Source organism: Branchiostoma floridae, chromosome 2, assembly GCF_000003815.2.
Source record: "Branchiostoma floridae strain S238N-H82 chromosome 2, Bfl_VNyyK, whole genome shotgun sequence".
Taxonomy (NCBI): Eukaryota; Metazoa; Chordata; class Leptocardii; order Amphioxiformes; family Branchiostomatidae; genus Branchiostoma; species Branchiostoma floridae.
The window spans coordinates 26,435,223-26,449,578 of NC_049980.1; the positions used below are offsets into that span (position 1 = coordinate 26,435,223).

The 14,356-nt window shown below is 44.6% G+C and overlaps 2 protein-coding genes across 3 annotated transcripts; both read left to right on the forward strand.

Moving 5' to 3' along the window:
• Window positions 1–214: 214 nt before the first annotated feature.
• LOC118409448 (neuronal acetylcholine receptor subunit beta-4-like) lies at window positions 215–4,759 on the forward strand. Of its 2 annotated transcripts, none has more exons than XM_035810481.1 (5): window positions 215–453; window positions 1,532–1,677; window positions 2,308–2,462; window positions 2,840–3,779; window positions 4,040–4,759. In XM_035810481.1, exons 2-5 carry the CDS (start codon window positions 1,570–1,572, stop codon window positions 4,184–4,186), a joined length of 1,350 nt encoding a protein of 449 aa, XP_035666374.1. In that variant the 5' UTR covers window positions 215–453; window positions 1,532–1,569; the 3' UTR covers window positions 4,187–4,759. The 2 variants fall into 2 exon arrangements, with proteins under 2 accessions (XP_035666374.1, XP_035666373.1); XM_035810480.1 differs by having other exon boundaries at window positions 215–448.
• Window positions 4,760–5,478: 719 nt separating this feature from the next.
• On the forward strand, window positions 5,479–14,135 carry LOC118409450 (neuronal acetylcholine receptor subunit beta-2-like). The gene is made up of 7 exons (XM_035810482.1): window positions 5,479–5,998; window positions 9,247–9,392; window positions 9,559–9,603; window positions 9,983–10,092; window positions 10,557–11,319; window positions 11,659–11,844; window positions 12,384–14,135. Exons 1-7 carry the CDS (start codon window positions 5,947–5,949, stop codon window positions 12,510–12,512), a joined length of 1,431 nt encoding a protein of 476 aa, XP_035666375.1. The 5' UTR covers window positions 5,479–5,946; the 3' UTR covers window positions 12,513–14,135.
• Window positions 14,136–14,356: the final 221 nt, after the last annotated feature.

Below are 14,356 nucleotides of genomic sequence, written 5' to 3' on the forward strand. Positions count from 1 at the left end.
TCCAGAGTTGCCGTTCAGAGCCGAATGTTTTGAACATTTCAAAACATTCGGCTGAGGTAGCCGAACACCAGCCGACTCAGCCGAATGCCAGCCGAACACCAGCCGACTCAGCCGAACGCCAGCCGACTACAGCCGACTAGCTCCCGAATCACTCCTAAACCATAGTCGGGAGAGAGTCGGGAGCCAAATTCGGCTATGTGTAACCTAGGCATTAGTGTTACTACAAGGCTCGTATCCAGCAGTCCCGGCCACTGTCACCAATCGTGTTAGAAATAGCACAAGGCTTGTCTTTAGCAGCTTCAGCCACTGCCACCAATCCCCGTCGGAGTTAGGCTGGCCCACTGCGGGTGTGGGAGTTATTTGTGTGCAGTTTGTCCCGAGAGAGACATGGGGACCAGCGATGCTGTGGCGGTGTTCCTGCTATGGACGGTAACCTGTAGACTAGCCGGTAAGGTACAGAATTACGCGTACTTGCATGACACTAACTTGTGTCCTTGGGATTCATAAATGTCGAAAGTGTACTAAGTCTTGATCACAGTAGTCTACTGACGAAAAAGTGGGACTAACATGAACACCAGATACGGAGTTTTCTTCTTTTTGAGAAATGTATTTAAAATACAATATATACGCAAGAATCTAGCGACAGTGTTGGCACGTGATGTGTGCCTAAATCTGTTAAGAATTTGACAAAAAGGTACACAATTGGGCATTTCCATATGATGAGGCGAAGTTTAGTAGCTCTGTCAGTAAAACGTCCAACTGTTGGTCACTGTGTGACATGCAGGCTCTGACAGGCGACCAGTTTGACCACTGAACGTGTTGGCCGCCGCATATTCCGGCTATATATAGAGCCAGTAACGTTCTCGGGTTAACCTGGGGTACAAAGGGACTTATTCAATTTGCACAGCTATTGGCGCCCATCCAAAGGTGACGGGAAGTATTCCTGTCAGTGTTTCTCATGTTCACGGTATGGTACTGGGACCATGTCCGGGAGAAAAGGAGCCGTGAGCGAAACAGGGGTTACATTCAACACGAAGCTAAAGTCACACGCTATTCCAGCGCTATTAGTATCACATTTTGCACATACGTATAAACAGCAGCACATACCGCCCTGGTATTCAGTTCCAGACTCCCCAGGCACGTCACTTTCACATAGGGATATGTTTTATATGAAATACTTTAAAAACGTATTGTACGTCTGGTCACATCGAAGTAAACATTTACGTCCATATTGGCTGCTTAACATATGGGTTTGCATTGCATACAAACACCTGTTGTTTGCATGTGAAATAATTTGATGCTGTCCGGCCGAATCTAGTTCTGTTTACTTTCACAGTCTTCGGCTTAAATAATGATTTAAAAAGTTTAACGTAACACATATCACTATGCATATCCTGAAAGGTAGCAATGATGGTATTGAAGAAACAAATTTTACAAAGTATTATGAATACTTGATAATCGTTGTGAAGTGAAATAGCTTAAGATAAATGCAAGTTACTGACCCTTCCTCAATATTTCCATATTCGTTCAGGTGTCTACGGAGCAACGTCAGAGGAGAATCTTGTGCGCATGATCTTTGAAGAGCGGGGATACAATCCCACAATCCGACCTGCGAAGTCCCCGGATGAAGTGATCACCGTCCATTTCTACCTGAGTATATCTCAGTTAATCAGCTTGGTGAGAATCTCTACATGATTACCCTGAAATAAAAGTTAATCTTTCGGACTCCAGGAAGAATAGCGGTATCACTTGTTATCGCTAATGGAGATCCTAATAAAACAAAAAATCAGCTTGGTATACACCTCTACGTGCTTGATTTAACACAGCAGTTATTAATTCTAGTGCGCCCTCTACATATTTATCTTTACACAACAGTTAATAATCTTAGTGTATACCTCTACATATCTACCTTTACACAACACTTAGATGGCATGATACGAACCTTTACATTATCGCCTTTACACATCAGTTAACCAGATTGGTGTAAACTCATAAATACATGCATTAACACTAACCATTACACATCACATAAAATCAGCCTGAGTAGTTCGCGTTGGTTCCCCGTTTGTGTCAACAGTTATAATAGGAAGTTGTCAAGTCACCGGGCACTACTGAACGGTCGCAGAGTAACATGTAGGAGTTAGACCTATAGATATGTGCATCATGCCATAATCTAATTATCTAACGGTAGTTACATATATAATACAAATTCAAATTAATCTGGTTACTTCCAAGGTTTAACCATCTAACATAGTGGACACTGCGTATGCTATGGTCGCGTGAAGGAAAACACCCTCTTTGTTTCAGAACGAGAAGGAAGAGACGATGAAGACGAACGTGTGGCTCGGACAGAGCTGGTACGACCACCGTCTGGCGTGGAACAGTGCTGAGTACGATAACCTGACTGTCATCCGGGTCCCCGCGGAGGCCGTGTGGAATCCAAACATCGTTCTCTTCAACAAGTAAGATGATACATCGTGACATTATGTAGTACAGTCAAACCTGTCTATAGCGGCCACTCAAGGGACCGGACAAATTTGGCCACTATAGACAGGTGGTCTCTGTATAGAGGTGGCAACTTGTAGATAAAATACCCAAGGGACCGACAAAAATTGGCCACTATGGACAGGTGGCCCCTCTGTAGAGGTGGCCCCTAATACAGGTTTGACTGTACATGATACACACACGCTGTAGCAGCTCCGGTAAGCTTTATCGGGAGACGTTTTCCGTAAAGATTAGTATCTTTATTGAGCTGTAGAAAGAACGGTCAGTACGAAATTGCCCTCTACACGAAGATACTTACCAGATCTCATGAGAATATGTTATTTTCTGGTTGCAGCAAAGACGGGCAGTACGAAGTTGCCCTGTACACGAAGGTTCTTGTGTACGAGGACGGGAAGGTGGAGTGGCTCCCTCCCGCCATCTTCCAGAGTAACTGCGCCATCGACGTTCGGCAGTTCCCGTTCGACCGCCAGAACTGCAGCATGAAGTTCGGCTCATGGACCTACAGTCCGGAGGAGCTGGACATTGTCTTGGATTACGATACTGCCACTACTGACGACTTCAAGGAGAGCGGCGAGTGGAACATCCTGAAATCGCCCTGCAGGAAAGTCGCTAACGAGAAAGAAGTAAGCGTTTTCTTTGACTTTATCATCCAGCGGAAACCACTGTTTTACATCATCAACCTGATCATCCCCTGTATCCTGACGTCCTCCCTGTCTATCCTGGTCTTCTACCTGCCGTCCGACTGTGGGGAGAAGATCGGCCTGAACATGGCCGTACTGCTGGCCATGACTGTGTTCCTGCTGCTGATCGCCGATATCATCCCCTCCACCTCACTGGACGTGCCACTTATCGGGAAATATCTGATTTTCACGATGACGTTCGTTACTATGACAACGGTTGCCACGGTGATGATTCTAAACGTGCACCATCGCACGGCCAGCACGCACGAAATGCCTGGGTGGATCCGGTTCGTGTTTATCCGGGTGTTGCCGCGGATCCTGCGGCTGCACCAGCCGGGAGAGGACGGGGAGGGGGCGGAGGAGCACAGCAACACGTGGGATCCCGACATCGACATGTACAGCAAACCCACGACCAACAACGGCGTCCTGCACGACGCCACAGGCAGGCCCTTCGGTAGGATCGGAACCGGCTTGCCAGGTGGGAATTCGAAGGAGGAGCGGGCCGCCGGCAAGATGCCGCCCGACCTGACCAGGGTCATCAGGAACGTCAAGGCGGTGGCCTGCTTCTTCAAGGATCAGGACGAGGAATCACAGGTGTTGTAAACTATTCTTAAAGTTAAATAACCATGATTTGAACAAATAAATTCTCCTTACTTCATGCTGTTATAAGAAACACATTTTAGAGTATATTGAACTTGATACTATTTGACGCAGTCGCTAATATCTTCTATGTGCCTGTATGACTTCCCATCGTGTCCCCATGATGACCTGAACATGCTGAAGGCAAAGTGACCTTTGCGCGTGATGACCTTTCCACGCAGTGACCTTGTTCTTCCTGTTGTATTTCATTCCAGATCAACGACGAGTGGAAGTTTGTTGCCATAGTTATCGACCGACTCTGTCTCTGGCTGTTCCTTATCATCTGCGTGCTGAGCACCCTGGGACTGTTTTACGAGCCCTTGTTTCTGCCTGATGATATAGATGTATCATCAGTACCTTGAAGGCAGCAATTCATAAGATGTCGACAATGTTTAGCCATTTATGGAAATAGACTTTGAACGTGCAGAGTGTTACACTCTGTAAACTTTATGTATAACATTAGACATCTGTCAGAGAATTGTTTGATTTTGAAAATTAGTTTTGACTCGATTATCAGTATCAGCAATTTAAAAGTCTATTATACATCAGAGCCTACATAACATCACAGAAAAATTGAAGTTGACACAGTGAGGAGGTGAACACACTTTTATCAGGTATCCCTCTTTTCAGTGTGTTCACGAAACGGCAGCAGTTACAACATCTGGTTCCAGAGACTCAGAGACTGCTAAAGTATCACTCGTTGTGCAAAGAGAGGAGATACATGTATAGATATGCTGGATCATGTCCAGGATTGAATCTGACTCCCACAGCTGTATGCCTTTTGAGTATGTAAAGGAACACCAAACCTGGTCGTGTTCCCATGACCATCTTATTCTAGTACAGACGTATTGTGTTGGAAGGTTAATCCTTGATAGAATAGCCACCGGCTAGTTCGGCGGCTCTGGCAGTATGACACCAAAAGACCCCGAAAACACACAAGATCACACAAGACTCGAGGTTTGCATCTCAAAGTAATCATATTATCCAACGACTCCAATGTGCCACAGTACGTTTGAGACGATATGTTAGCAAATGATATTTATATCTTCACTTACATTTATATAAGATGATCAAGCTCGCTTTACGCGAATCGAGGTGCGAGTTTCCGAACTGTCAGCTTCACTGTGACGTCATTGTCGTTATGATTGGTTAACATAGCGACGAAATTCTCGGTTGTAAAGAGGGGTTTTAATGGTGCGATAGAGCACGCTAATATGCTGATAACATCATGCTATTCTTGTTATTGAATACAAAATGAAAATTTTGTAATTTTGGTTGGTGTCATTGGATATATAACCAACAGAATGACAAATCAATTATATCATGGTAAATGGACAATGGCGTCGCATTCGTTTAAGTAGCCCCGTATATTACTTCTTGTTATCATCCTTTCCCATAAACAGAGACGAGGGAACCCTGTCACCCATTGTTGTAAATAAAAACACAATTGGCTTGTTTGGGAAATAGTCAAAATAGACCTTTTTCTATTCTCGGCCATTTTTGTACTAGTTTCCTTTGTCTAGAGTATGGTATGGCAAATCAATGTTGTAACTACAGAAGACGTCGTTTGTTTTCCGTTCTGTGGCTGAGAAAACACACAGAACAACAGTTCATGAGGTTTGTACTGGTAGGACTGGCGGAACAAAAATAGCCGGCCGGAATTCCGGCATGTTAATGCCTGCATTATCGGCTCATTAAAGCCGAGGCCATCTTCCAAAAGCAGAGGCAGAAGTTGTGGACAGAACTGGGCACGGATTTGATACCGACGTTTCCCAGGATCGCTGCTGACCCTCCGCCCTTTCAGCCTCTCAGTGAGGATTAGTGCGTGGTGTGTGAACCTGCCGTCAGATTAATAGTGCCAGCTCTGTGAACCTGCCGTCACCCGGGGTCTGGCATCAGGACTTACGGCAGCCGGGTCACCGGGTCAAGTGACCTTTCTCGTCAACATTTGACAACCTTTTCCATCTGTCTGGCAGCGCTGACTCAATACCGGCGCTACTAGCCCGAGATACCAGTGTGTTAGTACTTAAGATATGCGCTCCCAGGAGTGTGAAGACATTTGAAGTTAGATATCGCATTCGTTGGCTGGTCTCCGCCGACAGTCCTCAGTCCAGACCTCACCATGGACGGCTGGATCCCTGCGCTGTTTCTGCTGACCGCGGTCTACACAGCAGGTGAGTTACGCGAGTTAGGAGTCTCTGTTGTACCTGTACATGACTAGCAGGGTAGGGTACCTTAATAGTGAGCCTTTAACCAGTAAATCCCGACATTTTCGTCCCTTAAATGTGACTTCTAAAGTGGCCATGCTTCTCAGTTTATTCATTGTTCAGCACGCACAACTAGCATGTGCCTATCACAAAGGGCTAGCCCTGCTGACAGAGAATGGGATTTGACGTGGATAGAATAGGAATCAATAACAATATCCTAAGTAAATAAAAACTATGGTGTATAAATGGCACAGATCAGCGCCTGCTTCTCAGTTAACGCCAAATGATCCGACAGGAACAGACGGACCTGAGCTGAAGTCTTCATCAGATCAGGTCAGATTCTTTCCCAACAGGTCGAGAAATCTGGAGAAAAAAGTAAAAAACTAAAATCAGTCTTTGCACCGGTTTTCCAATTAACCAGCACAGTCCTTCACAAACCATGTGCAAAAGTCAATGAATTTAAGGAACTCTATCTGCAATATAAGTTACAACCACATCGGCGGGATGTTGACATGGTCACAACTTGTTTCATGGCCACAAAGCAAATATTGCTTGCTGAAAAAAAAGCTGATCACAAAGTATATTGCTTAAACTAGAAATACATCGTGAAACATTAGAAACGTATGAGCATCATTCATTTATATCACATCATTTGCAGTTTCTAAGCGCCTGAACATTAACGAATTTTACCAAATTTTGGGTTGTTTCCATGAATGTATTGTCGAGATTCTATAGTTCCAGTTGGCGCTGTCCCTGTGGTTCGTGCCAATGCTGCCAATGCCGCATGAGATCACCACTGCCATATATAGCCGGGCATGCGGGTAATAGGGTGGGGAATGTAGCACTGTGCCCCGCCGGGCTGCAGCTGTGCCCGGGTCATTAGCGCTAATGTGTGGCCATGGGGATGTTATATGACACCAGGGTTGTAACGAGGATGTGATAACATGACAGCGCGCATATGCAGATTGGAGTTGCTGGAGACGAGAGCAACGACACTGTGCGTGACAGCAGACCTTTGGGGCGATGATCTGAGGGTATTATGTCCTGTCTGAAGAACCGGCATACAGATTATAAGTATTGCTAATAACGACACATATGTATGTTAGCCATTGAAACTCTCATTGCGCTGACCAACAAACTGTGTCTGTGTGTAAACAAATTGTGTGCAAAGGAAAAGACGGGCAGCGGGAACAAAGTTTCTTTATAATAGACCTTTGATGTCAACCTGCCAGTAGAGGGGTTCATATTAGGTACGTCATTGACCGGGCAATTGAAAGGTGAATGGTGTTGTCTTCCATGATCCTCCCCAAACAACAACAACAACATAGTACTATTGTCACAGTGCAGAGCAATCATAAACGACACTGTCACTGTTAAGGAAACGTGGTTAACATATTATGATACTTGATGGAGTACAATAAGTTTAACTGTTTTACCTTTTACGTACAGACTTCGTTTTTCTTTTCCCTTTGAATAAACAATAACACTATATCTGCTATGGTCGCTACTACAATATTGCTCTGGTTCTGAGTAAATACGTGCGGTAGCTGCACAGTAAAGAGAAAGCGTTACATGGTCTAACCATCATTTTGTAGTTCACTGCCGCACCTCCAAAGTGATCATGGTGGGATAGAGAACAGCAGAGTTAAAGCCCTTGTAACATTTTTTTCTGGCGTTGCCGTCTAACATAGGTTTCCTTAATTTTTTTTCAAACGACTGACAACTTCTAGGTTAAATATATTTGTATCCTACATGTGATTAGCTTTGCAAACGTTGTGAAGCCTGTCAAGGCAGGGTTATTTACGTTAAAGTACGATGGTTGTCCTGAATGACTTTCTCAGTTGTTTCGATTTGGACGTTTTTGTTTGCACTTCTCCCTGCCACTCCACATCAAGAGGACGTGCCTTTCCGACCTAACATCCCAACCCAAAGGCTATTTTAAGATTCTTGTAATTCAAGAATCTCGCCAGGCAGCAGGAAACTACTGCGCATGTCTATATTTGGTAGTATGTCTATATGTGCCACACAATGTTTACTGCCTCGGTCGTTGAGCATCTCCCTTCAGATTTGTGTCAAATATTGTCATTTGGTGGCCCGGGTACCATCCTCCGTAGTAATCGATGGCTCGTTCTGGCGAAAACTTTAAGATATAGCCACTGGTTACTACGGAGGATAGGAGCCAGGCTTAGTAAAGAAACTAGACACCATCCTCGAAATCAAACAGCAAATAATAATGCCCTTCGGCAGTCGTTAGTAGGCTGGTTGTGCCAAACAAAGCAACCATTTTGTCATACCCCCTTTCCACTAGGACAAGCTCTCTCTGAAACCTAGAATTTGACAGATCGCCCCACGAATTGTATAGAAAAGAAACGAATTATCTTACACTTTGTGTGTTTTGCTGTCCACTAGGCCACACTTGTATATGCTGTATCATATATCCAGTATGAAATCAAAGGTTACAGATATCCTATTTAGGCCGCAGTGAGAACGCATCGCGATCTCCGTCTAGTGGAAATGGGGGCCTTGCTGCTTGAATTGTTGTTGTTCCTTAGACAATATTTTAAAGAAGAAAGAATAAATGTGCAACAGTCTTAGCCAATAAAAGAATAGTACTGAAAGGATCTTAATTCTTATCTACGAACTTTACTCAGCACTTAAGAACACTTTGATTAGTCCTCGGCTGACGGGCTCCACATATCCAGCTGGTCATCGCGGCCCCATCAGGCTACATGTTTGACATTGTCCGCGCTCTTCACCAGTTACTAAATGTACTAATGACCTCTGCCATCACCTGCATGTATAACTGAGGAAGTAGTACAGAGACAGCGACGAAGTTCTCATTCACAGACAGTGGAGGTTGTAGCGCGGTCAGTTTCTGCCAATCGTTACTGAATGTCACATGAGATCTTAAAGGGATATCTATCATGTACATGTATCTCCAACCGCAACTCCAAAGACCAAGAAAGAAAAGAGCTTAACATCACAATGTCCAAAATGTTTACCGACGGAAAGAAAACAACCCATTTTGGTACTTTATCATTATGTTGACCATTCCTGCAAAAAAAATCTCTTCTTTTCTGAAAGCAGGCAAAAATTAAAGAGTGCGCTGATGTCATCCATAGAATTTATTTATTGTGGCCTAGTGACTCGACACTGGAGTATTTTTCCGGCAGTGTCAGATATCACAATACTAACGTTTCCTGTCTGTCCGGCAGGATGTGAGTGTGCGGAGGCGGAGGAGCGGCTGGTGCGGCACCTGTTTAACAGCACTAACTACAGCCCGCTGATCCGACCCGCCCTCAGGCCTGGCGACATCGTCACAACAACGTTCAGTCTGTACCTGTCCCAGCTCATCAGTGTGGTCAGTACCCCAAACACTATCGGCCTGCATGTAGTCTCTATTTCTTTTATATCTTATTTGCATTGCATGGAGACAAAATTACTTGGCAAAGGTATGAGCTAGCGGAATCATGATTAGTTATTTGATAGTAGTCATAACGTTATGATCTTCCTTGCCTTTTATCCAGACCGAAAAGGCTGAGATTCTGAAGACTAACGTCTGGCTGGAACAGGTACGTATCCATATTCATACACGGTATCATCATCTTCATTATAAGCCTACATTTAAAAACACGTACGTGGTATTCGTTTTAAGAAAATTATAATACTAAACTAGATCATTTGTTGCATGCTGTGTGATATTACATATACCTGAATACCAACTTCGGGATAAAGGCATTAACTGTGGGATCCTGTTCTCCCATACTTTGTCCAACCTGATTTTGAACTAATTAACTCATCCCACGGTAGTATAGGGCCTTCCAGTCATTTAGTACCCTGACACTAAAAGACATAGCCATGAGTCTGTTCCTGGCCAAGGGAACCTTTAGATTAGTTTGAGGCTATGACCCCGTGTTTCATGCTGCTCATATCCCCTCCCCGACCTGACAGCAATGGCAGGACTACCGTCTGGCCTGGGTGAAGGAAGACTTTGACCACCTGGAGGCGATCCGAGTGCCTGCAGCTGTGGTCTGGAAACCTGACATCGTTCTCTTTAACAAGTAAACAACTTTACTTACCTTCACGTCACACAAAGCTCATACTGTACATAGGTCATAGCACATAGGAGGCATGGGCCGTTGTTCTCCTTGTAGTTTTTTTTATTGTTATTATTTGCATTTTATCATTTGCAGCGTGCATGCGGTAGACCGCCTCAAGCGTTTTGTACAAGAAGCAGTACACTATTCAAGCAATACCGGAATGATTGTGGTTTAATTCCCAACCGAGGCTAGATACAATTTTTTTGCCTGAAGAATGTGTCAGAAAATCCTTGCGAAGTAAAAATCAGAACCTGTCGGGAATTCAGATCCACAGAGTCTAGATCCTAAGCTAACTAACGAAGATGCTCAAGTTTCATTCACTCAGTGTATTGCCGTTATATAATCTTCTCGTATCAGATTGCACGTTTCTGAAAGTGTGATATACCGATACCAATAGCTAATAAAACTGAAATCCGAACCCGCAGCAAGGACGGCCAGTTTGACGTTGCCCTCCACTCGAACGTGATAGTCTACAACACCGGGGACTGCTACTGGCTCCCTCCCGCCATCTTCCAGAGCTCCTGCTCTATCGACGTGCGCCAGTTCCCGTTTGACCGACAGAACTGCAGCATGAAGTTCGGCTCCTGGACCTACACGTCTGACGAGGTGAACCTGGTCATTTCGGATTATGGCAAAACGGCCATCCTGGATGACTTTAAAGCCAGCGGAGAGTGGAACCTGCTCGACTCCCCCAGCAGGAGGTTGGTGGAAGGGGACGAGGTGTATATCTACTATGACCTTATCATTGAGAGAAAGCCTCTGTTCTACATCATCAACCTGATCATTCCTTGCATCGCGATATCATCTTTATCTGTGCTGGTGTTCTACCTGCCGTCCGACTGTGGGGAGAAGATCACACTCAGCATCTCCGTACTACTGGCCATGACTGTGTTCCTGCTGCTGATCGCAGACATCATCCCATCCACGTCTTTACAGATCCCACTAATCGGCAAGTACCTGATGTTCACCATGATCTTCGTCACCATGACGACCGTGAGTACCGTGTGCATCCTGAACATGCATCACCGGACGGACAAGACGCACGAGATGCCGGCCTGGATGCGTGCCGTGACCAGGGTCCTGGCGACGATCCTGCGGATCCAGAAGCCGGGAGACGATGAGGAGGATGAGGAGGAGAAACCGATCTACATGTGGGACCAGCCGGTGGACAGCATGCCCATGAAAAAGGTTATATCCAGTCTATTATTCACAATAGACATCAATGTAACAGTTAGTTATGTGTTGTATCTATTATGCAGTTTGCAATATAGAATGGGTATCCTGTATTTATTCATGATATTGACGCCCTGTATCGTTTCTTGTTTGCATTTGTTGATTGCTACCTGTGATGTTACAATAGATGCAGTGAAATGATTGTTAGGTGAAGTAAAGACCAGCCTATTCTCATCAGCACAATAGATGCAGTGAAATAATTGCTAAGTGAAGTAAAGGTCAGCCTTTCCTCATGAGCACATTAAGTGTTATTCATTTATTTACTCTTTGTCCCCCCATTTTGTACGTACACAGGTTCGTAACGGGGTTCTTCAGGACGCTCAGGGCCGGCCGTTAGGCACCATCAGCCAAGGCAGCCCACAGGCCCCTCCCCGGCAGGACCGCAACTCGCCAGTAGTCCTGCCGCCCGAGATGCAGGACGCCGTCAAGAGCGTCAAGTTCATCGCAGACCACTTCAAGACAAAGGACGAGGGAGCCGCGGTAACGGAAATTTTATTTAGCGCTAAAACAAAACAATGGACTCTAATGGCATGTAGTAATTTACATATTTGGAAAATATAGAATACAACATGGTGTATTCCGTATCACCCGAGGTATCAGTCCGACCGCGGGTCGGATCGCCCGAAGGCCGGAGGGTGATCCGACCCGCGGGAGGACTGGGACCGAGGGTTATACAACAGCAATGTTTCAACGTCAGAATCAAGGTATTCGAATTTTCGACCGCGCCGCACTCGGCGTGGGCAGGGTACGTTCGAATTATTCGATGGAAGCCTGTGTGATACAACCTCGGAGCCTGTGTGATACAGCTTTTTCGAACACCTGTATCGAACGTTATCACGGCCCAAATATGACATAAATATGGCTATACCAGGGGTTATACCTAGCAGTTATACAGTATATATTTCGTCACCATTGCACAGAATATTCATAGTAGTTTAAAATATTCAACACCAAGACCATGTTTTTGTTCAGTGCTCAGTCACTGAAGAGTTTTTTTTTTTTTCTTCATTTTTTTTCAGGTGAGTGACGAGTGGTCGTTCGTTGCCTTGGTGATTGACCGCGTCTGCCTGTGGCTCTTCATCATCGTCTGCGTCCTCGGGACCCTGGGTCTGTTCTTCGAGCCGCTGTTCCTGGGAAACACGGGCTGAGGACGGGGTCATCGCTCGCCAGGACTGGCACGTCATGTCATGTTTACAGGGTGCCGTGCTCATGCGCACGTTGCACCAATCACAATTCAACACGTTTGGCACTTGGCTGACCATTGTAGGATCACTCGACGCGCACCAACAGAGGGCTGCACTACATTACCATGGATATGTCTACAACATCATCGCATAACGTAACATATAATATCGCGATGAATATCTGTGAGATGCCATTTTATTGATACCAAGGCGGGGAACGCCTGTAGTATACCATCTTATGCATAGCAAAGTGGTGAGAATTTGGGAGATGCCATCTTACTAAGAACATGGCGAAGAAAACCTGAGAGATACCATCTTATAAACAACATTGCGATGAACATCTGGGTGATACCATTCTACTCATAACAAGCAGTAATTGTTGCGGAGATTCCATCTAAAGAACATGAACACGTGTAAGATACGTTCTACATAACGTCGCCATGGACATCTGTGAGGTACAATCCTCTGTGTCAATGTGTGTTGCCGAGGCCTATTTGTCCTCTCGGCCAGCGGTGAACTCTTGTCAACTTGTAAGACAGCGTGAGCTATGAGGTGTGTCTTTGTGGAGAAACTGTCTATGGGAGGTGCCTGATGGAACTCCTCAGCTCTTCTCCGTATCATGCCTTCAAGCTGTTCACCTGGGAGGAGTCGGTGAACGCATCGGAGACAACACTGGCGTTTCACACCAAGGTCTTCATGGTGACTATAGAGGAATTAGCCTGCTCGCCAGCTCAAAAATTTAAATATCGACTTCTATCAACCCTTGACCCATTGCTGACGTCACACATGCATGAAGTCTTGCGTCCAGAGCAATGCATTGGGTCAGATAGCTGAGGACAGAGCGTTTAGGCTCAAATTTTTCGTTGAGTCTCTTTTTTAGTTGGCAAATATTTTAGTTTCTTCATGATATAATTTAACAATTCAATTTAGATAGTCTGTCATGATTGTTTTGACAAATCACACTTCCAACGTGGTCTATTATTTGTGTTCCCATTGAATTCATTGATTTTGCTGACTTGTTACTTTGATTGAGTATAACAACACATCTACTGAAACAGAAACAAACATTCATTTGCTTGGGAGATAATTTTATTATATTTTTCCATAGCCTATTACTTTTGTATAGGTTTTATGACATGCACATTTGTGTGGATGGAGTATTGTAAGAAATATTTTATTTCTGAGTATGGGAACAGAAACGGTCCCATTTGAACGATAATTTGTTTTATTTACAAGTTCACATTTACTTATCTAACGAATTTCTTATTCCTATGGTGGACCAGCAGCTTGGCATGAAAGAGGACATCTAGCGGAAAGCTGCATACTGCAGTAGCTGCAGTCCCGTTACGAGACAGGGCGTATTTTAATTGACTATAGCGTCTGCGGCAAGGGGTAATCAGTGAGAAGATAAGTGATAATACTTCATACAGTAGCAACTGGTGTTTTCATCGAAGTTGGATTCACTTAGGTTGCGGAAACTTTATTTGCAAAAAAGGCAAACGATTGTTATGACTACGTAACATGCAATTGATGTTTTGTAGATTGATAAAGTTATTTATATTTGACAATAAATCACAATACCAGCGGCCTATGTGTATTCATTTTATCTATATTTACAGACGAAGGTACCTTTATTAGCCATTCTATTCACCTCGTTCGTCTGTAAAGTTGAATTCTGTAAACAGATAGATCAGTCCGGATGACCCCGTTCTGAACATTCTCTCTCTAACCCTGGGATATATGCGTAAAGCCGTCCGGTCAATATCCACGCCGACATCATTCTAAGCACTGTTTCAATCCAGACCAAT